Consider the following 26,401-nt stretch of genomic DNA (forward strand, 5'->3'; position numbering starts at 1 on the left):
GGGTATTAGAATGATTCTAATTCCTTACTTCTTATTTGTTTACTTACACATATGGAATACAAAATTATGGGAGTTCTATGATAAAATTCATAATCAAATACCCTTCAAAACTAGGAATTATATCAATTAGGGGGAGTACTTGATATGATTCCAATTTTTTATTCTCAAATTCTTAAGTTCCTCGATTCATGACTTCTCTCATTCTTTATTAATAAACATGCCAATCGGAAATGGTCTTAGAGATTTCAAATTTTGAAATTATATAAATTAATGTGTAATTCAAAATCTAAAAAGGCAAATAATTAAACTAGAATCGTAAAATATCTTAGATTTCTATAAGTTATTCAAACGTTAAAAAAGAAGAAAATGAGTTTAATATTTTTAATTTTATTTTCAACAAACGTTTCATTGGATTATAAAGAAAACTAAAATATTATGGAAGAGGCATATGCCATATGCCACATATATGCTTTGGCATATACACTCTTCTCACATATATCATCAATGATCACGAGTTGTGTGAATAATGTTTTTTTATCAAACAGTCTAATCACTCAAGATATTCGTATTACTATACTATAATATAAGGAATTTATATTGTCATATTGTTAATCTAAACTGAACATTATATGTTGCTTGAATTTATATGCTCTCTTTTTGGTCATGTTGAGTTTTATATGTTATGCCTGCATTATGTATGGTTTGTTATTTATTCAAGTAATCGTTGTGTGAGTCAATGAGAACCAATTCTCTTCTCTTCCTCTTCTTCACCACGCAACCCAAACTGGGACCTGATGATGACCCAATTGACGGGGCAGCGAACTTGCAGTCAATACAATTATACAATACAACCAGAAAAGGAAAAAAACATATATTTTATTTATTTTATTAATTTCCTTACTTGTCGTTTCAGTCACATGCTGAGCAATAGTAACAGCTAATTTGTCGAGTTGGATACTTATGTATAAAAATCTAAACTAAATCAATGGGATTATCTCAATTTACAACTATTTTCTCTATCAATAATTATCTTCATTAACATCATCAGCCTAAATAAAATATGTAACCTCATTTCTTAGACATGAACTCTTATTTCCTTGCATTTAATACTTTAATGTTTCATGTATTTGTCTTCTAGAAATGAAGTAGTTGTGTTTTTAAAAATAAATAAAAAATAAATAAAAATTATTAGAATGATATAAATCATAAGTCATGTGCATATGCGGATTAGGCCAATTTACTAAGATAGTATACATATTCTTTGCACCTGAGTTCAAACTTCATTCCGTACATTTGTATAGTTTAGAATATCATATGCTCTGCTTCAACCTACAAATTGGCACCGACGTGCCGTTTAACCTATTGGTAATGGGCCAAGTCTAGGTAGTCAGTTGAGTGGTCATTTTCTTAGGGGTTATTATATAACAATTTATACCAAATATCGAATTATGAGTGCAAGAAAGGGTCAACCCATTGACCCAGATATTTTCATGAATGTCGATCAATCTAGAATGAATATCTTTTTACAAAAAAAAATATCTGATATTCCAATTGGGTTTTGCCCTTTTTAGACTTTATCCCTTCCTTTACCATTGAGCAAGCTACAGTTTGGATTTTCTTTTACTAACAAAATTCACCTTTTTTGGGGTCATTAGCCTTTTGTGTGTGTAATTATAAGATTAAGCATCATTAAGGATAATCTAAAATTTAAACCATTATCTGATTAATGGTAATTTCTTGTCAGAATTGTGAAATACAGCTTCATAGTACAAAACATTCACATGAAGATTATAAAATTAAGGGACGGGGGGGTAATTGTTGGCTTACTAACACTGGACAAAAATACAAAGAATCAGAAAGAACGGACGAAAGGTAAAAAAAATCAAAATGGAGGTGAAAAAAAAAAAAAAATCCTAGAGTTGTTATTTAACATAATTAACATTGCTGAACAGCTAATGATAAATACGGAACCAATTGGAGCAGCTTATTTTTCAGACCAATTGACTCTTTTCTTCATCTTCTCCACCGTTTTCGAGTCGAATTCTTTCGTGTTCAGTTGAAGCTGGTTTTGAAATCTTGGGCATGGCAGATGAGTTTGAAACCCTCTGGTTTGGTTTATTTTCAGGCAAGAGCTTCAATGTGATTCCCATACCTATGAGCAGAAGTCCAGTCCCGTGCTCTTCAGTTAATGGCTTTGTGAATATCAAGTATGATAGCAGTAATGTGACTGCCTTTCTAGCCGTTGTGATCTGTGATTTAAAAAATAAAATAAAGTTCAATGAAAATAAGTAAAAGAATTTATATAACTCACATTGTACAATATGATTGTTCATCAATGTGCATGATATTTAATGTTACCTAGAACCAAGAAACAGGGCTCTTGCTTTCAGAAAATGCCAGTTGAAAATAAAGACTACATCTATACCATTAAATGTGATTTCAAGATATTTATAACAGGTTTTGGTACCACATTGACATATCTCGGCCAAAATAGACCGGTGAGAAGAATGTACCATGGCTGTGGTAGCAGCACCAAAAAGCGCAATGAGGGAAAGGACGGAGACTTGGCCAATGAATGTGGCCATGGCTTCAAAGATTAACACGCCGTAGACATAGGGATGCTGCATAATACCAAAAGATTTTGTTAGAAAGTGTAAGGCTTGTGAGGCATGTGAGGCATGTACCATGGTGGAATATTAAGGAGTTTCCAATTGTAAGTTACCTGCCAACATGAATTCCATGCTTTGAATAATTCTCCTGTCAAAAGCATGGGTGGAATCAAGAAAGGCAGGCCAACTACTGTAGAGCAAAACAGCATCTCCATCTGTGGATAACGATAATAGAAAGCACAAAATTGTATGTGAACAATTTTCGAATTAATGTTTAAAAACACACGCAAAAGAGAATTTAGGAAATGATTATCACCTGTGTGGTTTCAGGATTCATGGTAAATATTGCTTCTTGCAAATTACCCAAAAAGGAATCCATAACTAGAGCACCTGATACCATCAAAACACCAATCACACTGAAGTTGGGAGATGTTTGTGCATCCGCTAAGGTGAATAGGATCAAACCCACCACCAAAAGGACTGCAGAAACGTACTCGTGAGCCGGATACTTCCGTCTCAGACCTGGTATGAAGGCTCCCATTACCATTACAGGCAGAACCTGAGATACCAAAATCATGAAGCTAACATGAGAAGAGCAGAGAAACTGTAAATGGCACTAGGAAATGCAGTCAATTCCGGTTTACAGTGTTAAGCAACAAATTACAGAGCAAGTTCAAAATTGTATTACTCAAAAATAGTCAACTAGCTTTAAAGATGGCATTATTTACTTAGTTACTGAGAAAGAAACTCAAATCAAACTCTTTAACTCTGCATATCTCATTCCCCCAAAAAGAAGAAGAAACTCAAACTGGTCACTCTAAACAAGCAAGTAATTGTTTTAGAAGCCTGTTTATGTACAGTCAATTTGTATTCTAAAATGGCTGCTTTGGCTGCTTGAGCTGTAAAAAAGAATTACCATATTACTTTCAAGGGATTTGCTGTTTACCTTTGTTGATTTGAACATGAGCTGTGCAGGATAGTTGAGAAAAGCCAGGGAGCCTTTGGTAAGACCATGGGAACCCATAAGCACAGCAGATAGCTTCACGTAAGTCTTCCATGGGTTCACCATTTGCTTGGTGGTGAAGCCTTGGAGGTAAATCAGAAAAAGATACACAAATCCTTGTACAAATGTGAAGTACCAACCATAGCTGGAACAAGGAATTTACAAAACACATAAACAAACAGGTACTAATCGAATGCCAAAATAAAAACAATACCAATATAATCCCCTTACCTGAATTGTAGCCTATTATACACATATTCCTGAAAATAAGGCAAAAATTAAGATCACTTAGCAATCTTAAAAATAAAAATTTCCAATTATCGATTGCTTTTGAGATACATTGTTCCAAAATTTAATACATTCCTGAACGTGCAATGGACGGTCCACATTTTTTTTTTAAAAACGCGGAATAAAACTAATTCCAAAATGATACTTTTGATTCCTCAAAAAGTAAACGCATAAAAAAAATAAAACCCATTGGTCCCATAACCCAACAGAGGATTAAAGTTTCATTAGATATTTATTTGCTAAACTTTCTCAGCAACCAAACAGAGCTTAAAACAGAGGAAATATTATCAAACAAAAATCATGAATCTGCTCAGGAAAATAAAAAAGTTTCCTTGCTCAAGAGATAACGCTTGAACCTTTGCTTGGTAGCTACGACACTATACAGAAAAGGGGATAACCAAAGACAAAGAAATGACTCATTCGATCAATTTTCCCTAGAACCAAACAGAAAAAAGCCTTAAACCGCCGATTTTCCTTCATTTTCCAGGCGTCAGTTTTCTCGGCAACCAAACAGGCGCGGATTGCAAAAAATAAGAAACAAAAAGCAGAGTGAAATAAATACCTCGCAGATACCATTAACAAGGTAGCCAAAGAAGAACCCAGAAGAGCAAAAAAGGAATTGCTGCCATTTGGGTCTGTCAGAGAGCGAAATCCCAAAAAGAAACCGAGCTTGCTCTTCGTTCTTCATCGCTTTCAATCGTTTTCTCAGAGACCCAACTGAGAACTGGGCTTATTGGGTATTGGGTACCCAACACAGAACTCAAAATCAATGAGAAGGGGCCTTGAAAAATGGGGTATTTTGATCAAAAACCAATGCGAGAAGAATATATGAAATTCATTACAGTTGGTGGTGCACTTGCATGTTTGACCTTCCCAGCACAGAGAAAACGATGATTTTGTGTGTATATTTATAAGGAAAATGGTATCGGGTTGATTACGGTGACTATTTATTATTTACTTATAAAGCATGATGCCATATAAGGAAAAATCTAGAGAGAAAGAAGAGGGAGAGTCTTTTACAGACTCAGAGTAGGAGCTCTTTTATCAATTTATCGCACTCTTTTTGCCTCTTTGAGTTTGCAACCTGCCAGAATAAAGAGAGAGGTTTTACTCTGCTGCATATTTACAGAGCTTTATTAGAGGAAGGCTGGTTGGGCTGTAATCTGCTGCGGATGAGCTCATTGGTTCTTTCTGTATGCCTCTTTTTTCAATTAATCACAAAATGCAATAGATTCTCATAATATTATAGCTTTAGTGGTAAAACAACCACCATTAAATTTCAATTGTATACAAACTTTATATTAGATTGGATTTTACATTCCTTAATTGACTAAGTAGTTATGATTTGACTGTATAATGACTCTATAATGACTGAGTTGTTATGATTTGAAAAACAACCCTTTACAAATTATGATTTGTCATAATCATATTTCATACACGTCAACTTTTTATTATTTATAGAAGCGATTATTCAAATAATTCTAGTGTACAAAAATGAGGATTGAACTCAGATGTAAAGAAACGATCACACTCCTTTGACAAATTGACATAATTTGCACCTACTTTACTTTGAATTAAATACTCCAAAAGGTCAATGTCATTTGTAATCTTGCTTTTTCGTGGCATCTCGGATTGTAATTAATCTTATAAGATGGTTATAATATGCAAATCAAATACATTGTACATAATTATTATTTTTTATCTACAATTATTGATAATTGAAAAAAGCTTATGAGCAGGCCAACTTTTGGGATTTTGAAGAAACCCTGTTTTACCTAAAAGAAATAAAAAAATACGAATTTATGTAGCCATCCATGTACTTGAACCATCATGTTCATGAAGATCAAAGTCAATAAGTTTCGTGATACGCACAGTTCCATGACTTAGGACTTTGAACAATTGGATTAGATCCATATATAACGTTCAGTTTTTCCAACTACATGTGAGGGGTTCGGAATTGTTGTACATTAAATATGTGTTCAACAATCCATGTGATATACATATAGGGCAAAAGATATGCCCACAACAAAAACATGAGGCAAACGTTTCATGGTGACAACCATACCATGCTTTTTCATAAACATAACATATATCTATGCTATCAGTCTTTTCCCATTTAGACGTTTAGAAGTTATTACCGTGTGAACGCTATTATAAATATGGTGAAAAACAATAAGGAGTTGTATAAAATACATGACATTTGCATGATAATAATGTATGGACATTCATATAGGAGAAAATATCTATACTATAATTATTGTTTAGTAAATAAAAATTAATTTAACTAACATAAAATAAATTCACACGTGTTCCTCTCATTTTCCACTACTTATTTGTCCTCTTCTTTCCTCTTATTTCTTCCACTATAACGGTCTCCACATCCATGTAATATGGCATTTAACAATTATGAAAATGACATACCTAGTCTGAATTCGACCCGTTATCATCCCTAAAAGATATATAACTATATGAGAAATTGACATTACCCCCTCATGATAATGTTCGTTTTAACCGAAAGAAGGCTCAATTTAAATGGCGTAATGTCAAAAATATTAATTTAGATGACATTATAAGGTAAAAAAAATTGTATGAACTATTACAATTCATGTATGAGAAGATTTGGAAGAAATAGATTTCAAATTATTCCTTGCATGTAGTTATAAATCTCATATAATTCTAATTTTTATAGCAAATTTAATCTCATTGTCAAATCTAATAGTGTGTTTATTAATCAAGAATTGCAATTCTCATCGGGAATTGAATTCCACCTATAGAGGATTCCTGCATTTACTTCACATTAAGGAATTAAAAAGTAAGTGTGGCCCACACAAAATCAGGAATGCATTTGAGAAATTCAATTCTTGGACGGGAGATGATATTCTAATTCCTAAAGAACTAATCCATTAGGAATTCATCTTTTTTACCCATTATATCCTCACACAATTTTCAAAATTCCAAATTTGTCAACTGTTTGAATCCAACAATAAGAACATTTTAGTAATTAGCATCATTCATATCATATAGTAAATAACTTCAATAGGAATTTGGAGTCTAATTCTTCTGAATCCATATGGTTTAGTAAACAACTTTAATAAGAATTCAGAATATAATTATCCTTAATTCAACTCCTCTTTAATTCAATTTCTCTTAATTCAATTACGAAGTAATAATAATCCCATAATTCTTACTTTCAAATTCGAACCCAAAAAAAAAACAGAGGGCAGTGCGGATTCTGTGGATCCTCAAATGAAAAGCTGCGTGAGACATTAAAGAGGGTCACGATTCTCTGAGGCTCTCTCGCTCCTCCTTCCTCTCCCAGCCAGCTCCTAACTTTTAATGTCCACTTCTCCTCTCACACTTCTCAAGCTTCCAATGACACGTTTTCCAGACCTAACCAGATGTCGTTTTAATATAACGCCTCCTAGATTGGATTTTATGCCACTTGGGACCTCTTCCTCCACCAAATCATTTTGCGCCACGCGGCGAACTATATGACAAGCTTCAGCGTGAGCGTAAGTACAACGGGACAATAAACCGAGGTCCGGGACTCTTACATATACGACAGATGACCGCAAGTCGCTGGAGACTCATCCAGCAGACACGTCAAGTCCCTAACGTCAAATTAGCCGACTGGGCTTAATTAATCCCTTCTCCTAGTCCATGGGGCACGTCACAATATGACTTAGGGTTAGGGATACTTTTAGTTTTTTGTTTTATTGGCTTTTTTCTTTAAGTATTTATATCACTTTACCTCTTTATTTTAGCACCAAACCTTCTTGTAATAAAGTGAAGACTGGATAAGTGTCTTTTATTTTTATTTTTATTTTTTTAGTTAACGTTGGACGCCCAATTTTGAGGTCGATCAACACTCTAATTATTAACGATTACAATACAAGTACAATTTAACCCAGCTACATTCCTAAAATTCAAATACAATGAACTAACATTTATATACTACAATTTTTTTTTAAACAGAAAACATCGAAGATACGAGAAAAACTTTATTAATCATCAAATGAAAACTAGGGGATACTTAAAGCTTTACTGCTATTACAAGCATAAAAAAAGAAGACAATCGTGAATAATATTTGATGGCTTCTCGAACCATTCTACTCTAGAATCATAAGACAGTGGACTTCTTGCAAGGCGGTGTGCTACCTCATTAGCTTGACACCTAGTGAACAAAAAAGGGGAAGGGTATTGCTTGCCTCCTTTTATGGGATGAGATACTCCTTATTCCAGCAAATTACGATTTGACATATGTGCAAAAATAATTCATCAAAAGCACAAAAATAAAAATTTATGCACACATATCATACTGTTATTGGTAGAAATATAGAAATTCCTACTTACAAGGGAATGAGAGAAGTATTTTCCAAATAAGAATGGTCTTCATTTGTACGTGCAATAGCTGAGATAACTTGCAGACAATCCAGTCCCCTTCGAAAATCACTCTCTTGACAAGCCAAGAGATTGCGCAAACATCACAGCCTCTCTTTCCGCATAAGCTTCAGCGATGTCAGCCACCAAAACCTGCGGAATACGCACTAACGCAGCAGCCACAAAATTGCCCATCTATATACTACAATCTTTCATTATTTGATTTCTTTGTTTAAAACGATAAATCTAAAATTCAAAAAATAATGTAACACATCTCCATTCGTAAAATTCAAATTCAAAGCGGCGAAGAACAAATAGAATTTGCTTAAAAAACCCGGTTAACGGGGTTATAATACAATGTAATTTTCCGTTTTCTAGTTTATGCACAAGTACTCAACAATTATAGTATACTCTAAATTTTGTAGAAAAAAAAGTATAACAAAAGAAAAGGGTATGTGCATGTTTGCTTCTAGATAAGGAGACAAATACAATTAGGAACTAGACAGAGACATAAGGGAATCTAATAGAATCAAAGTAGAACAATGTGCATTATTAATTTCTATGACCCCATTTTATGTGACATCTTTGTATTATTATGTGGTCGATTGTGGGGTAATTTTCTTGTCATTAATAATGGTATTTTTTTATATAAAAAAAATTATAAACATCGACAATAATAATGATATTTTTTCATTCTTTTCGTTGTATTATGTCAATTGGTTATTGAATGAAATCCAATTATCTTCATTATAAAAAAGAAAAAGAAGAAAAAAAAGAAGGTATTCTAGTGTTATCACGAAAGAGTGCAAAGGGAAAATACCACACACCACTCAAAATAAGGCATAAATGTGAAGGATTCAATCAAACAAAACCTCACAATCAACAGAGGACAACTTGCAGAGCAATCTTTACATTTCCTCATTGAATGTCCAAGAATCTGTAATATATGAGGCAAATTAAGGTCAGGGCATGGGGCCAAAGGGGCCCTTAATTTTTGGGTCATCCACATTCCACTCCAACCATATGAAGAATGGGATATGTTAAAGCCGCCGCAAGAGCCAAAAGTGGTCCATTTGTTACATTTTTCATATCTTGCCTTGAAATGACATTTGCTTAAGAATGAGCATTTTTGGTACCCCATATAAATTGAAACTGCCAACGGGAAGAATTGTCGGTGAGGTGGGCATGTGAGGCCCCCTCCTTGTGTGAATGTGAGTGAAACATGAGGATTTACTAATAGTTTTGGAGGAAGCTCAAGAAATGGGAGTTTATTTAGGGTTCTTGGTAAGACACTTTTACCTTGAGTTAGGGCAGTGTTGATTGGCTTACATTTATTTTAAAAAATTAGTATCTCTTTTATAGTGCTAGTAACATACTAATTGTTGGGTTTTTCTTCATTTTGTGATCCAAAACGTAAAATAAATAACAAATCTTATTCTTTTGTGTGTTCTTCTAATTTTTTTCTATACAGAAAATCAGTACATTACAAACAGAAACTTCTTGGTCAAGTTGGCCTAAAGAGATCCAAATAGAAAGGGAAAGAGCAAGACATAAGCAGCTCATGCTCGTGGCCCAAACTAACAAGAGTGTCGGCAGTAAAGTTGGCCTCTCTAAACACATGTTTAACATTCACTTCCTCACATAAGGAGCTTAACAAACCAATTCTTATTATAGGTTATATTTATAGCTAAGTCTGTGTGGTTATCTGTATTTGTATTGGCTCTTATGGCTGACGGCCTTTGTGCTTGAATTATAAATGTAATCTATCTTCTTTATCTTCAAAAAAATCCAAACAATTTTAATTAGGGTCCGTGTACGAATAATTATGCTAATTAATTGAAATGGTTAGATTAACAAATTATTCTAATAATGCAAATGCTTGAGAAGGTATCGCCGAGGCTGAACACAAATATCTGAATTGACTACAAAATGTTGGATGAAAGCTTAGCACTAGGCGTCCTTACGTTCTTGAATCATGGGGACACTGAAGGGCACATTTACCACAAACACATGGGAAATTCTTGCCCTCTCCACCACCACACGTATTGGATTTTTCATTCAAATAATTTAATTCATTTTTAATTCAATAATATTATTATAAATAAATAAATAAATAAATAACCCTTCAAAGTCAGAATATCTTCCAAGTTTGACATATATTTATATATGGAGCCTTTGGTTGTACATAAACTAGTAGACTTTATAAAGGGGAACTAGTAGGCTTTATAAACAAGCAAGATTTTTCTATCTTGCATAAGTTTCTCTATGTTATGCCCTAACTCACGGGCATATCTTTTTGCTGCATTCATATTTTTTTTTTTATCAAAACCAATTACCGCATTTGCCTTTCACTCTCTCTATTTAGTCAAAAGATAAAAATAACTTCTGTTTCAAGCATTTCTTATGCTTGTAGCATGATAGCCCCTAACATATGCCCTTCACTATGCTTGATGATGCAGCTATAATCAAGGAACGTTAAGTCTTACGTAAAGTCGAGTCGATCAAGAATGCTTAATAAACGTAAAGTTTTATTTTATTTTTACGGTCAAATTTAACATGTTATATTGTGAACCTTTCAATCGATGAGATGATATAAAATTAGATTGGATTTTTGGCATGGATAAATATTTAATGAGAACATGGGGTGGGAAGGATGGAACCCAACAAGTACCTTTCACATGTCAATTTGTTTTTCTATGTGCCAAGCGTACTTTGAATGGAATTGGTTTGACAAAAAAAATGCACATGAAGGTGGCTATTTTTGGATACTGACTCTTGTGGTTAGGCTTTGGGCTTTATTAAATGTGATGCACTAAATATATCACAAGGGAAAATTAGAGTAAAATATCTTAGGAGAATGGAATGAATGTTTCAACTATGCCATGTGCCTTTGAAAATGACCTGAATAAAAGTGTTTTGAGTCAATGACTGTGGAAATTAATATCTAAATTTGGGCTTAATTTTTGGCTCAACTTCACCATGAAGATTGAAATCCAAACAGAAAAAAAAATATTTGTAACCCAATTTAAGTATTGCTTTGACAATTGCTGAAATCTAGGAAGCCTATAACCTTCTGAACAGTCCATAGTGGAAAAAATAATTTACAAAGTTAGCTCAAAATCCGGCCCCGCTCGATGATTAGCCCCAATTGGCTTGGTCTGCTCTAAGATTGAGTAGGACTTGAGCAAAGTGTTTGAAATCTTGAATTAAGTTCATATTGTATAAAAATTTGTTACAAAAAGATATAAAAAAAAACTTAGGAAAAAAGAAAAAAGGCCCGGCCCTTCAAGGCCTATGCGCGGCCTGGTTTGGCCCAGCCCACGAAGCCCGTTTAGACCCAACCTAATAAACAGGCTGAGTTTTGACCTTTGAAACCTTGATCCGGCCTGAAAAATGAAAAAAAGCCCGAAAGGCCCGGCCTCAAATATTTGTTGTCTCTATTGTTCGTGTTCAAATTTCCTTCTTATTATATATGTTGTTGTAAAGAAAGTAATGGAGCTCACATAAAGAAAAGAAGGAAATAATATTCAAAAAGCTTAATGATGATATTGGAACTTAATGATGATGTTGGAAGCCATCCAATTTGCATATAAATAGACTTTCCATTGCTTAGCAAAACACTCCAACGAAGAAGAGAGGAAAGAAAGGAAGAGTGAGAGGAAAGAAGAGAGAGTGTGAAATCTGAGTATCAGTGAGTTCTATCTAAGAGAATTTTGTCAGTGTAAACACCAGAAAAACAAATATAATTCTACTCTCAATATTCAGTGGCACTTTTCGTACTCTGATTATTTTATTTTTATAACATATGTTTATTTATTTTCACAAATGTTTAACATCAAACCCTACAAAAATGGGCACAAGTTATGCCTCTCACTCTCAAATTCTTGTTCATCCTATCTTTACAAGCCAAAAGATGAAATTCTCAGAGATACAAGCACCCTGTCTGCATCTTTAGCCAAAGGCCACTATTAGATACTGCTCCTAGCTATATATCATCATAACACATGTCTCATTCATGGCTTTATTTTGGGCCATTTCACAGACTATTCACTGAAGCAATGTTCTGCCTTCAGAGACCCAAATTTCCACTATGCGAATGGGGACCCAAATTGAGTGAGAAGGTTGAGACTTGAGAGCCATTTGGTGAAAATTAAAAAATAAAAAATTTATTTATCTTGATAAGAGATCAACCAGAAGCTCCTCCATCAAGAAATCTGTCATGGCAGTCTCAATTTCTAAGGCCATCTCCTCTTGCTCATACTCAAACTTGTTCCACCTCCCTCCTTTATGCATGTCTCTAACACAAGCTTCCTTCTTGTGCTCTAGCCCCCACTCAAGTTCATTGTGTTCTCCACTCACCCAAGCTTTTGCTTTGCTCACCATCTCCCATTGAAATCCATCATCAGTTTGATTTCTTTGGACACTCATTTCTTCTCTAAAGAAATCCAACAGCAGTTTATCTTCCAAATGGCCTTCCTCACAGCTGTCTGGTGATGAGCTAGTTGCTTTGACATAATTCAACAGCTCCATGGCCATTTCTTCATCTTCATCACCCACATTGGCAAGGCTTTGATCAAAAGTACTTGTAAATGAATCATCTTCATCTTCCCCAAATTGACAATCAAGCACTGAAACTGGACTGTGCTGTTCATCTTCATCACCCAGCAGTATCTCAACCTGCCAATGTTCACACACCAATCAAATTCAGCACAGTGTACAATTCTTATGAACAAAATTTAAAAGTCAACATTTTAAATTTATGTGAACTAATTAGGCATAGAGATAATAAATAAATAATAAAATCCTCTTTTATTTCAGCATTTGCCAAAGTGACAGAAATTGTTGTTACCCAAAAAGGGTGACAAAAACTGTTGCTTTGGACATACTTAAATTTGTATTTAAGTACATATTAAAATATCAGATCAAAGTACTTTGGGATCTAAACGTAAATGTATTTTAGGTTAGTAGTAAACTTCTGTTTTGTCTGATATGCATGATAAACTCTCTGATATATGCTTTAGCCATGGTTCATGGTTAAAGAACTTATTTTTTGCGTCAAAGTTTAGGAGGGATAGGGAGATGCCATTAGGATTCGAACGTAAGAGTAAGACGATTAATTTGCAGACAAATGCTCTTACTACTAATCTATGGACCCGTTGGCGGTTCATTGTTAAAGATGACTAGTAAAAATAGTTCTCCTATGGCCCACCAAGTACCATAAAGTACAACCAAGGGCAGGTCAACCAAATTAATAGCATCAAAAGGACCCTCAACAGCAGACACACAATATAAATATAGATGCGGTGCACTAAATAATTGCTCTACCTGGGGTCCCAAAGCAATATTGCAACTTCCTGTCCCTGTTGTTGATGCCTCCTCCTCCATGAAATCCTTGCCGACACATGGTAAATATTTTTTACCAACCTCCTCATCAGCGTGAGGGTCAGAGTTACTACCAACCAAAGACGGTAAAAACTCTGCGGTAAAATCACTGTCACACCAGCTTGACCCATTGCTGCTGCTGCTACAAGTTGTACAAGTAGTAGTTGTGGACCCTGTTATGGTGGTGCTTGTGGTACAATGGAGAGGTGAAGAAGCATAATCCAACGGTGGAGGTGGAGGTAACATTTCATCGCGGAACGATGTCCACCGTATGATGTCCTTGACTCTCACAGTAATTTGGACTTGGTTTTGACTCTGCTTTCTCGATGAGCTCTGAAATTTTGACTGCAGCAGCCTCCTTGAGAGGCTTCGAGGTAAAAAGGAGGGAGATTTTACCGTGGTAAATGGGATGTTTTTAACTGCATTCATGAGGGACTGGAAGGCTGAGATTGTGGTGGAGGCTGCCTTTGATCTGCTTCTGAGTAATTTGCTGGTAATGGTGGGGTTATTTTTTGAGTTTGAACTTGTTGGTTTTGGATCAAATTCAATGAGGTTCTTCTGGGGACTCCTGGGATTGAATGGTGATCGTTTTCTGGGGAATGATTTGAACCCACTTGAAGAACATGAGTTAGAATTCTCATTGAGGAAATCTTTGAGGAGCATTCTAGGCCTGCGCTCTATTGGACAAGGCTTTCTTTGATGCTGCTGCAACATTTTTTTGTGAGATGAAAAAGTAAAGAGATTGAGAAAATAATTATTACCCAACAAGCAATTTTTGTGGTTTGAGAGCTTCAAGCCTTCAAATTGGATGATCCAAAGATTATAGGCAGACTTCAAAGATGAAATGATCAGAAGAGAATTGTGGGAGAAAAGGGTTGGTCTGAAATTAAAGAGTGAAGTGGGAGAGAGTGAAAGAAGAGAGGAAGGAGGAGCTTATATTTAAAAGGGTTTGGTGAGCATTGCAATAAGAATATGAAGAAAGGGAGAGGTAGCTTCTAGGTGGGGATCTCCAGGTAGTTCATGAGGATGAATTTCAGAAAGAAAAAAAGAAGCAATAAAAATGGGGAAAATGACAAACAAGTGTAGGAGGGTGGATGCTTCTATTTTGCAGTTATTTTAAGTGGAGGAAGAAAGGACTGGGTGAGTGATTTTGTGAGATCTCTTGGTCATTTGGACTCAGAGGCATGTTTTTTGAGAGAAAGTGGGTTGACCTTAAATCAACTTGGGCATACTTAATATCTGTACTTGTGAGTTTGATCACATTGTCACATGTAGGAAAAAAAACACTTTTTTTTTTTTGGGTAACAAGAATAACACTGTTTTGCTCTCTCCGACAATAACACAATAGCATGTGAGGGATTGTTGCATGAGAGAATCTCTCTCTCACATGTAGGATTGAATTTGTATTTTGTACTAGCACATTGATTGATTGCATGCTGCTGCCCATAATGTTCTTAAAACTGATCTTATGGCCAATAAAATTTTTTGAAGAGATTGCAGCAAGTGTCATGAATCTCATGCTTGTTAATTTGAGTATATTTAAGCAAGTTTTTAGAGGAAATTTGAATCAAATCAAGATTAATGTAGTATAATAGGAAAACGTTCCACACAAATTATATGGCTTTGTTGTGTTATAAGTCTATCAATCTAAATGATTGATTTTGTGGGATTTTGTTTAAATACATAATCTAGATGGTCAGTATGATAATTTATCATGAAATAAACATGTCTTGATATAATCTAATAATTAGATGATATAATGGGATGAAGCATGACAACTTGTTGTATAGAAAAACCTGTTTTTAGGGTATGAAATAACTATATGTCTTGGTATTTTCGGTTGATACTAACACAAAACTTCGTCGAAAGTCATTCTTTTTTATTTATAAATTACGGTATGATATAGATGTATAAAAATAACTATTTAACATTATAAAAAACAAAATTTATGTCTACGTATCAAATTATAATTTTTTGTTGTTGAAAAAATAACTCGTTACGAAATAAAATAAGGAGTAAAGTATTTTTCATAAGTGTAACCACAAAATCATGGTGGGTTGCAAGCATGGCCACTTTGGCCATTGACAATTACATTGTTGGTATGATCAATCCAAATTGGTACAAGATCTTTAAAAATTTGGAACTTGTCCACTAGTTCACCGCCAGGTCATTTATGTGATCACATGTGGCTGATCCTGATAAGCCTATATGTTACACATGCAATTGGCTGTGGGCCCCAACCATCGGAAGGAGGATCCGATGCTGTGTATCTGATTCCGATCATAAATGGTGGACTCCGCGCGCCAGTGTCGGCTCCTCTAGTCCACATCACACCCACACGCACACAATTTTCATAGCCGGATTTGCCTAAGGTTGATACGGTAATTTCACCACTTGATCATCATCAATATCAAATATGGAATGCCATGAATGAGTTATATTTCTCACCAAATATTCACATTGTCTGCCTCAACTCAACTATCACATAATCAATGGAGAAATATTCCCATGGGCATGGTGATGCATCCATCTCTTACGTAACTAGGGCAAAAACAATTAACTTCTCACTGCGAGCTAAAATTCTTAGACGTCAGTCTTAAATTTCACACTAGAAATCAATTGACTCTTTGGTTTCATAATTTTCACTTTAAATACTAAATTAGATATTTTATGACAAATGACTTTTGATAAGATGAAATGCGCACTACTACAAAAAAGCAAAAAGACGACGGTAAATCACCGTCGTGTATTTGGTTTTTCAATGGTCGTGGAATCCACCGTCATCTTTTCCCTCATAAACCACGACGCTAAATAACCGTCGTTGTTAAACAATACAACGTCATCAAAAAATACAAAACGACGTCTTTGTACTGCAAAAAGATCTAAAAAAAGCAATCGAGGATGATAATAGACGACCAATTCTCTAAAAAGACCGTCGTTAAAAAGGGAAAATATGACACATATTAAGAGAACAAGGCCGCAAGATAGACATACAACGACGACAATAAAAATACGCCGACGTTAAATATAATTTTCACGACAATAAAAAATATGACGTCTTTAAATACATTAGAAGACGACGTTATTGATACCTACTACGTCGCACATATAAACACAACCGTCGTACAATTAATTTTCCACTTCGATTTTTCGATAAAAGATGACGTGGAAATAGTTGTCAGTGTCATTATTTACGACGTATGTATTTCTATAGTAGACGTTGAAAAACTAAACAACGTCAGTTACAAATATATGAGAGTCGTATTAAAAAATTTATACGTCCTATTTTCAGAAACAAACAACGACCATAAATATTAGACGTTGTTAAATACAACAACGTCGGAAAACAATAAAAACAGACGTGTTTAGTCTGCTAAAGTTCTACAACGTCTCTTATTTACAAAAAACCGTCGTGAAATAAATTTTCCACTTCGATTTTTCTAAAAAAGATGACGTGGAAATAGTTGTCAGTGTCATTATTTACGATGTATACATTTATATAGTCGACGTTGTATTTATATGTATTCATTACTCACGACGCACTTAATAATATAGACGACGTTGAACGTCTAAACAACGTCGGTTCCAAATAAATGAGAGCCGTATTACAGAACATATAGACGGCGTAGATTATGATGGGAGCCGTATTACAAATAACGTCGTTTAATTGTTATTAGACGGCGGTTATAATGAATTTCCGTCGGAATTAATTTCGTTCCTCTTCGTTTATAAAAGAACTTGCGACGTGGAAAATGTATGATGACGTCGTATTTTTTAACGTTCAGATTACATATCTCGTTTTTTAGACGTCGGTATTATGGGATTGGAGTCGTGTTATTTTGAATTACATGGCGGTTCTTTATCCTTCACCGACGTGATATCCTGAATAATTGCTTCACAATAGCGTCGTGGTTCTTCATTGTTACGTTGCTTTAAGACGTCGGTAAATATGCTGAATAACTGATTCACAATAACGTCGTGTTTTATTTGAACGTAGAAAGTGAAGAAATCACATTACAATATTTTACAAAATTAATGTCATACACTGCCAATTACATAAGCATCATTCAATCCATATATCTTCACACCCATCTCGAATATTTTGACCGCCTAACTCACCTACCAGTTCATCAAATGTGTCAACATTTGGCATCCCCTCTAGTAAATGGCTCACACTCAATTATCACATCACCTAATACTTCATCACCAATAACATCATTATATTCTCTACTAGGCATTGATAACACTACCGACCAACCACGATGCATCGGGTCGTCAACAAAAAATATTTGTTTGACTTGAGAAGCCAAAACAAATTGGTCATTCCTATGTCCAATTTTACTCAAATCTACAAGGGTAAATCCAAGTTCGTCGACTACAAGACCAGAACTATCTATCCAATCACACCTAAAGACTGGGATTGTAAACTTTTGGTAGTCAAGGTCCCAAATTTCTTGAATGACACCATAGAAACCCATATTTGAGAGAATTGGGTTTTTATCCTTGGCACTAGCAACTTGCATGGTATGTGCAAGTAAATAAACTCCACTATTTTGAGTTGTCCGCACATCATCTTGTGCCTTGATATTGAATTTAATACCTTTAATAAGATAGCTCCTATATAATGGCACTGACATGTTTGGACCAGCTGCTAGCCACCTTAAATTTTCTGATACGCCATGATTGTCTTCCTCAAGTTCACTTTGAACCTGCAAATTAATCATATCTTAATTCATCCTAACATATAAATAAGAAGAAAATTAAAAGAGAAATACGTTATTCAACAACATATACCTTGAAGCGTAGCCATTGAATGAAAGTGCTATTGTGCTTATCCTGCAGCCACTTTGTTCTCTTTCTAAATTTTGGATAAGCAGTCTTGATGTGGATCATATGTTGCCTACATGACACGAAAAATTCAAGCATTACGGTCCCAAATATATAAGATAAACATAAGAAATAATTTTAAATGGAAACTTAAAGAATAAAACTCATACGTACTCGATATAAGGTAGGACTTCCTCCGTATTCTCCAAGACATATAGATGTGCTTGATTCAACAGGTCCTGATCAACTACGCTCACTGTGCAACCTGATAATGGCTTTGAAACTCCCATCTTTTGGCTTGAAGGCACTCCAACTGTACTAACATCAGATAAATGCTGAGTACAAAACTCTACCGCTTCTTCAGCTATATACCGCTCAGCAATGCAACCTTCGGGACGAGTACGATTCTGAACATACCCCTTCAGCACTTTCATATATCTTTCAAACGGATACATCCACCTAAAATATACTGGCCCACATAGACGAACTTCTCTGACAAGATGTACTACTAGATGAACCATGATATCAAAGAATGAAGGGGGAAAGTACTTCTCAAGCAAACACAGAGTAACTACTACATCTTCTTCCAACTTATCTAGCTTGGAAACATCAACAGTCTTTGCACATATAGCATTGAAGAAGAAGCACAAACGAGTTATTGCATACTTTGCAGGCTTCTCCAAAACAGAACGAATTGCCACAGGGAGCAATTGTTGCATTAAGGTATGACAATCATGTGATTTAAGGCCAAGAAGTCTTGAATCTTGTACAGATACAAGATTTTTAATATTTGAAGAATAACCTTCAGGGACCTTCATACCATAGAAAGAATTGCAAACCTCTCTCTTCTCTGCTCTTGACAAATTCCAAGGCCCAGGAGGCAAACGAGTACGTCTTTCTCCATACTCGGGTTGCAAATCAGTTTTGACCCCCATGTTCAATAAATCTAATCGAGCAGCAATCCCATCTTTATTTTTTCCATCAAAAGAGATGCAAGCCTGGCCTCCACTCGCTGTCGAAGGAAAGTTCGCTTCTCAGGGAAATCTGAAGATCAGATGTGCCTGATCCTCTGCTTGATTTTCTTGCCTAAGAAGATCCGTCGGATTTATTGTGATAGCCTCTTCCTTTATCCGTAGAGCTTCAGAAGAAGAAGATGGGTTTCAAGAATGCGATAAAGAATAGAAATGGCTTCAGATGGCCTCTAAAGCATGAGCAATTGAATCAGTAGTTTCTGGGAGATATGATGAAGACATTGTCAATGCTTTGAACTACACAAGTCCTGCAGAAAGATATGTTAAAGAAACTGAAACAACGGCGGTTTTCTGTTTTACCGTCGTCTTTTCTCGTCGTCTATATTAAGTTACGATGGCGGTAGATTTATAATTACCGACGTAGATTATTTTGTTAAACGTCGTTAAGTGTACTACAACCGACGTGGATTTTAATTTTAAATTATAAATGGAGTTTTTTTTCCCGTATTCTTTCAGTTTTAGTTTTCAATTCCAAAGCATGATAAATAGATTTTTCTTTCCCGAGGAAATTTAAAATGAGGGAAATTAATGTTCTAGAATTTGTAAACTAACACGACGCAATATTTGCAAATCTGTGTCATCTGTTAAGATTATGATGTGGAACAGAGTTCCATCTGGTAAGATTTCGTAACCCTTGGGATCTCAGACAAAACTGATTATGTCGGCGGTGTTCTATATAAACCGTCGTGGTTATTTCAATTCTTGTCATTAAGTAGATCTACCGACGTAGGATAAGAAAATCAAAGAAAAAAATTGTTAACAAAAATTCTTATTAAGACGACCGTTAAAATTAAAGGTACGACGTATAAAATGAATAAATACGACGATAAATTTTATTGTACGATTTAAAGATAACGTAGTAGAACTATACGAGAATGACGTCGATATATTTATATTTTCCGTCGTTGTAAATTAATTTAATACGGCGATATTTTGTATTTTAAAGCCGTGGATTTGTTTGTAATTATACGGCGTCTTATACGAAAACCTCGTCGTGTTATTTTATGAGTAAAAACGGCAGTTTTTATTGAAATCGTCGTCTTTACTTTCTACGTCGGTCGATTCATAACTTCTGCCGTTCTTTGTTGGCATTGATTTTACACTGCGGAAATCTGTTTCAAATAGACGTCGGTTGTTTAATTATGTACGTCGTTGTTTTTGAACAGCCATTTGAAACTCCATTTTTTAGTTGTCTAAGGTTGTATTACACGACGGTGTTTTTAGAACCGTCGTCTTTTTATAAACCACGACGGTTTTCACTGAGACCGTCGTTGTTTTCTGGTCGTCTTTTTCACTTTTTGTAGTAGTGGCGATACGGACAAAGATATATGGAACGACTTACTGTCACAACAAACCCTTTTCACTTTGAATATGTATGAAAACATAATAATAAGATAGAGAAGGGATATAATAATTCCATAAGTTAATAATATTATCCCTTTAATTATAGTGTACATTTGTTTGTAGGCCTTTTTAATTAGTTTCATAATGAATTGTCCATGAATTATGTTGAGTTTAGTTTAACTCATGACTTTGTCATTTTCAATGCCTCATCATTCATCACTCATCACTTTGTGTTCTTGTCTTAATCCCTATTACAAGGACACAAGTCCCATGCATCCTCACCATTTTCCTTTTGGGTTTTTTTATTTATTTATGTAGAGTTATCTCTTCATATTCATGGAAGTATTATATCCAAAACTTGATCGTACACAATATTTTATTTATTATTCTCTCTATTTCTTTTAAGCTTAATTTTCAGGTAACCTCCTAAGCTTCAACAATCTTACAAACAGGCATATTCAGAGCAAACAGGTAACCTCTCTTCTGCCACTCCTCTATGTCTCTTTCTCCCTCTATATATAATATAATATCTATTTAATTCCATGTCATCCTGTTTTTGTGTACCTTCCATTACTATCTAAGAAGATGTCTTGTGATAATATATACTAAAAGGATCATGCACGTATACACAAAATCATGGGAGTTGTAAAAGAGAGAAATTGAGATATGTAAAGTAATTGGTAACAAGTGCACATTTCTAATTGGAATAGTTGATTTTCTAAATCACAATTTAAAGATCATCCACGTAAACCAGTTAGCATTTGGTGTACTTATATTTGTCAACAAATAATGTGTGTAGTAACATAATTTAGTAGCACTCGAGAGAACGAGTTAAATCAAAGGCAACCTTTCCCACAAAAAAAGAAGAAGAAAAAATTGAACTCTCAAATTAATTTACTGTGAAATTTTTCTCTCATCAATATTTGTTTTGGGGACGTAGAAATTTGCAAATTAATATCTATAAAGTATAAACTAATGCAAATAAAGGGGTCCTTTTCTTTTAATTTTTTAAAAATAAATAGTCTAGCCGTGCGGCTATACTCTGGTTCTTTTTTAAAAAAATAAAAAAATAGTATAGCCGTACGGCTATACTCATTTTTTATATAGCCGGCCGGCTATACTCGTTTTGACAAGTGGCGCCGCATTGCTTGGCGGGCGCTAGGCGAGTCTTTACAAATCGTATAGCCGCGCGGCTATACTCTGATTTTCTATATTAAAAAAGAGTATAGCCGCTCGGCCTTACTAGGGTACTTTGTAAGTTTTTTTATAAATAGTATAGCCGGGCGGCTATACCCTTTCAATTTCCGAGGTCCCTGTACCCGGACTCTCCCTATGTTAGTGTCGGAGGCCCGATTTGACAGGGATTTTTTGGCCAGCCCAAATTCGTAAAGTATTTTTCGGGCTAGACTCTAGTTCATGTTTTCAACCCAACCTAGTTGTATCCAAACCCAAATTATGTTGAACGGAGAAGCCCATTACTAACAAACAACCCAACGGCACAAAACCGTCTTGTCGTCTTCTTCCTCCTCCTTCACCTTCTCGGTTGGTACGATGAATGTGTAAGCCGTCTTTTTACTGCCAGACCCATATTTGCAAATTCCAGAGTGATGGGTGTTGGTGGTAAATTCTGGGACTTGCTTAAACCCTACGCCCGGCATGAGGGTTTTGATTTCTTGAGGAACAAGCGGGTTGCTGTCGACCTCTCCTTCTGGCTCGTGCAGCATGAAACCGCTATCAAGGACCGTGCACGAAGCCCCCACCTCAGGCTCACCTTCTTCCGTACCATCAATCTCTTCTCCAAGGTTCAGTTTTCTCTCTGTTTTTGTGTTTTCTGCTTGTTTTCTGAGAAAATGTGAGAAATTCAAAGAGAAAAAAAGTTGGGTTTGTGGCTTTTCCGTTATACACATTTTGGTTTGGGGAATATGAAAGTTGATTCAAGTTGTTTGACAGTGTAAGCTTATTTTAAATTTACTTATATAAATTTAAATGTATAAAATATGGGGAAAAATGGAAATTTGATTGAGTTTTTGCGTTTTAAATAAAAAAATAACCTTAACTTGGCCAACTATTTCTTAAGCTCTCTAATTTTTGTTGTTTTATGTAATGCTGTTTTATTTGCTTGACTGAGATAAAGTTACAGCCCTTGAATTGAGAGTGAGCTTAACTATCGGTCACTGTTTATGCAGTTTGGAGCATTTCCAGTCTTTGTAGTTGATGGAAGTCCGTCACCTCTAAAGTCGGAGGCAAGGATTGCAAGATTCTTTCGTTCTTCTGGTATTGATTCATCAAGTTTGCCTGTGGCTGGCGATGGTGCTTCAGTTGAGAGAAACAGCACATTTACAAAGTATATTCAAGAATGTGTGGTGAGTTGTTTCTGATGTTATGGTTTGTTATCAATTTAATAACTGCATTTTGTGTTTGTGCATTGACAAGTACTGTTTTCGAACTTTGGTGCAAACTCTTCTTTCGGTTGCTTTGAAAGTTCTTTTCGATGTCAAGAAAAAGTTTCCATATTTCCCACAAAGTTTGTAAGTTCATTCCACTTGAACCTTTATCATCCAAGAAGATTTTAATTCTTTGGCTTTTCAAATTGTGGTGGTGATTATATGGAGTAGTCTTACCTTTGACATATTTTCCGCACTTGTTGGCTAACCCTGTATGAATGAGATTGTTTGAAGCGAATTGCAGTCCTTTTATTTGCTCATGATTTAGTAGCAGACTGAGTGTTCATGCTTATCCATATGCTTTCATTATTTTCCCTTGCAACATGTACATCTGGATGAAAATTTTGTGACCAGTTTTTTTTTTTTTTCCTGGTCTGAAAAGTCTATGATCAGTTTAATTCTGTTAGAATCTGTAATTATATCTTTGTGAATAATAGATATTTTCTTTTGGTTTGTTGCCGAGGCATTTGCATGCTTATCAGTTATTTACTAAAGGTGGTTTAATAGGAACTGCTTGAACTGCTTGGGATGCCTGTAGTAAAAGCAAAAGGAGAGGCTGAAGCACTGTGTGCCCAGTTAGACGCCGAAGGTCATGTAGATGCTTGCATCACATCTGACAGTGATGCGTTCCTCTTTGGGGCTAAGTGTGTGATAAAAACCTTTCAATCCAATTCCAAGGTAAGTAGTAATGTCTTTGTAAGTTTAACCATGCCCCAGTTGGGCAATTGATTCTGCTCTTTCATATTGATTTTTTATTCTGCGAACTCATATCTCTTCTCTTGCCATTTCTGTTGCCACCATCTTTTTAGGCCACTCAGAGATTCTCATTCTGTGCAGGAACCATTTGAATGTTACTATATGTCAGATATCGAAGCTGGTCTTGGTTTGAAGAGGAAACACTTGATTGCCATCTCTCTTTTGGTCGGAAATGACTATTATTTAAATGGGGTGCAAGGCATTGGGCTTGATACAGCTCTTCGTATTGCCCAAACTTTTAGTGAAGATGAGATATTGAATAGGTCAGATACTAAATGGATTCATTCATATATGGCGTTTTTGGTTTTCTGTTACAAAAGTTATTTTAATTGAAATGTAATTTTTGTGCTCAAACTTTTTAATTAGTTAAGTTTGTATTATAAATTTTGCACAGGTTACGTGAAATAGGAAATGGTGATGCTTCTCTCTTGCAAGGTGAAATAAGATCTGTGGATGATAGTGTACCCAGTCCAGATGGGAGCTCATTAAAAAGAAAATTCTCTCATTGTTCCTTTTGTGGGCATCCTGGCAGCAAAAGAACTCATTTCAAGTCTTCCTGTGAATATTGTAGTTCCACAATGGGTGAGGGTTGCATGAAAAAATCAGAGGGTTTCAAATGCAGTTGCTCTTCTTGTGATATGGTACATTTATTTTCCCTTCTGATACCTATCCTTTATAGTGCATTTTTTGCGTCAACATATCGGGCCCCGTCACAAGTCGAATTCAAATAGTGTCTGTTACAATTTTCGGCAATGTGCTCCATATTGCGTCCTTAAGTATAAGCTTTTAATGGTAATGGCAGGATCGTAAAGAAAAGGAGCAGAAGAAGCAAGATAATTGGCGATTGAAAGTTCTCAGCAAGATTGCACTGGAGCCGAATTTTCCGAATGATGCGATTATTGAAATGTATTTGTGCAATAGCCATGGTTACTTCACTGGTATGTTTTAACATTCTTCCTAAAACTGGTACAACTAGTATAAATTCTTTTTCAATAGCATGGACTGAATATGACTTAAGAAAATTATGTCTTCTTCAGAAAAAGGAGCTTCTTTCTGGCATATGTTGTTTTGTGAATGTATCTTGTCAATTTCAGTGCACTATAATGTTTTAAAATTTTGTGCACAGAAAATGATGGACCCTGCATATCATGGGGAAGTCCAAAAACTGAAATGGTGGTTGATTTCTTGGCTTATCATCAGCTGTGGGAACCATCTTACATTCGCCGGAGGATGCTTCCGATGTTATCAACTATTTTTTTAAGGGAAATGGCTAAAGATCCTTTAAAAAGTTTGTTATATGGGCAGTATGAGTTTGATTCCATAGATCGCTTGAAAATAAGATATGGGCATCAATTTTATGTGGTCAAGTGGAAAAAATCCGCACCTTCTTTGGGTTGTGTCAGTTGCACAGTCCCTCCGGAGGAGTCAGATGTGCAACAAGATGATGTTATGGAAGTTGATGAATCCATTAATCCGTTCGATGAGTCTGATGTTCCTACAATTGATATCAATAATGGTTGTTGCTTTTTGTTGACTGATGAAAATATGGACCTTGTCCATGCTGCTTTTCCAGAGGAAGTTGACAGATTTTTGCAGGAGAAGGTGTGATTTCTTTCCCTTTTCATTTCTATGTGTTTTTTGTTTCTTTCTTATGTGTGGTTTCCTTTTCCATCTTGCGTACCTGTTGAAATTAAAGAAAATCTTGTAAGCTTTTGTGCTTAAATCTTGCAGGAACTGAAAGAATTGAAAAGAAGAAAAACTGAGAAGCCAGAAACAGCAGGATCAAGAGGCGTCCAGCTAAATATCACAGAATTCTACCGTTCGGCCAAAGTGTATGAGACAGAACCTGGAGAAATTCTAACCAAGAAGACAGAACCTGGAGAAATTCTATCAAGTCAGAGAGCTGAAACTAGCAAAGAAAAGAGAAAACCATCAAGCTCAAATCTCCCCAAGTCTGTAAGACGACGTCTTTTGTTTGACTAAGGCATTTTCAGATTTTGGGCCTCTTGCTGCTGTTTAGTAGGAAAATTAATTGAAGATGTAAAGTTATCACCTCCTTCTACCCCTTACTGAGCTTAGCCTGATGTGTAATTTCTGTAATTAAATTTTAGATTTATATAGGGTAGGTGCTGAGCAAAAGTTGCAGGGTTTTGAATCTTCCTCGAGTGAGCAATGCAATATTTCTAGTGCGTTTATTGTAACATTTTGTATAAAGGTGAATTTGTCATTTTGAGATTTTTTTTTGGCTTCAGCAATTTATGGACGGAATCTTAACGTAATGGGTTTTGTGAAAACAATTTGAAACTTCAAAGGGCATTAGTATAATTTTTAAAACCT

The 26,401-nt window shown here is 35.3% G+C and overlaps 3 protein-coding genes across 3 annotated transcripts; 1 reads left to right on the forward strand and 2 right to left on the reverse strand.

Moving 5' to 3' along the window:
• On the reverse strand, nucleotides 1,700-5,013 carry LOC18786137 (UDP-galactose/UDP-glucose transporter 4). The gene is made up of 7 exons (XM_007218146.2): nucleotides 4,463-5,013; nucleotides 3,844-3,872; nucleotides 3,556-3,757; nucleotides 2,926-3,168; nucleotides 2,723-2,824; nucleotides 2,514-2,621; nucleotides 1,700-2,249 (listed from the first exon to the last, which is right to left on the reverse strand). The coding sequence occupies exons 1-7, from the start codon at nucleotides 4,586-4,588 to the stop codon at nucleotides 1,992-1,994; spliced, it is 1,068 nt and encodes a 355-aa protein (XP_007218208.1). The 5' UTR covers nucleotides 4,589-5,013; the 3' UTR covers nucleotides 1,700-1,991.
• On the reverse strand, nucleotides 12,074-15,047 carry LOC18784818. The gene is made up of 2 exons (XM_007219752.2): nucleotides 13,606-15,047; nucleotides 12,074-12,957 (listed from the first exon to the last, which is right to left on the reverse strand). Exons 1-2 carry the CDS (start codon nucleotides 14,374-14,376, stop codon nucleotides 12,451-12,453), a joined length of 1,278 nt encoding a protein of 425 aa, XP_007219814.1. The 5' UTR covers nucleotides 14,377-15,047; the 3' UTR covers nucleotides 12,074-12,450.
• LOC18786363 (flap endonuclease GEN-like 1) lies at nucleotides 22,396-26,317 on the forward strand. The gene is made up of 8 exons (XM_007219064.2): nucleotides 22,396-22,666; nucleotides 23,051-23,227; nucleotides 23,816-23,986; nucleotides 24,146-24,327; nucleotides 24,459-24,705; nucleotides 24,867-25,002; nucleotides 25,191-25,666; nucleotides 25,796-26,317. The coding sequence occupies exons 1-8, from the start codon at nucleotides 22,472-22,474 to the stop codon at nucleotides 26,045-26,047; spliced, it is 1,836 nt and encodes a 611-aa protein (XP_007219126.1). The 5' UTR covers nucleotides 22,396-22,471; the 3' UTR covers nucleotides 26,048-26,317.

Source organism: Prunus persica, chromosome G2, assembly GCF_000346465.2.
Source record: "Prunus persica cultivar Lovell chromosome G2, Prunus_persica_NCBIv2, whole genome shotgun sequence".
NCBI classification, from domain to species: domain Eukaryota; kingdom Viridiplantae; phylum Streptophyta; class Magnoliopsida; order Rosales; family Rosaceae; genus Prunus; species Prunus persica.

Bases quoted from the DNA above. Each gene is read 5' to 3' on its own strand.
- LOC18786137 (XM_007218146.2), bottom strand. From the start codon at position 4,588: ATGAAGAACGAAGAGCAAGCTCGGTTTCTTTTTGGGATTTCGCTCTCT. The intron at 2,825-2,925 runs GTGATAATCATT...CGTTATCCACAG, and splicing joins TGAATCCTGAAACCACACAG to ATGGAGATGCTGTTTTGCTC. The intron at 2,250-2,513 runs GTACATTCTTCT...TTTAAATCACAG, and splicing joins GTGCTGCTACCACAGCCATG to ATCACAACGGCTAGAAAGGC.
- LOC18784818 (XM_007219752.2), bottom strand. From the start codon at position 14,376: ATGTTGCAGCAGCATCAAAGAAAGCCTTGTCCAATAGAGCGCAGGCCT. The intron at 12,958-13,605 runs GTAGAGCAATTA...GAACATTGGCAG, and splicing joins ATATTGCTTTGGGACCCCAG to GTTGAGATACTGCTGGGTGA.
- LOC18786363 (XM_007219064.2), top strand. From the start codon at position 22,472: ATGGGTGTTGGTGGTAAATTCTGGGACTTGCTTAAACCCTACGCCCGG. The intron at 23,987-24,145 runs GTAAGTAGTAAT...CATTCTGTGCAG, and splicing joins CCTTTCAATCCAATTCCAAG to GAACCATTTGAATGTTACTA. The intron at 25,003-25,190 runs GTATGTTTTAAC...TTTTGTGCACAG, and splicing joins TAGCCATGGTTACTTCACTG to AAAATGATGGACCCTGCATA.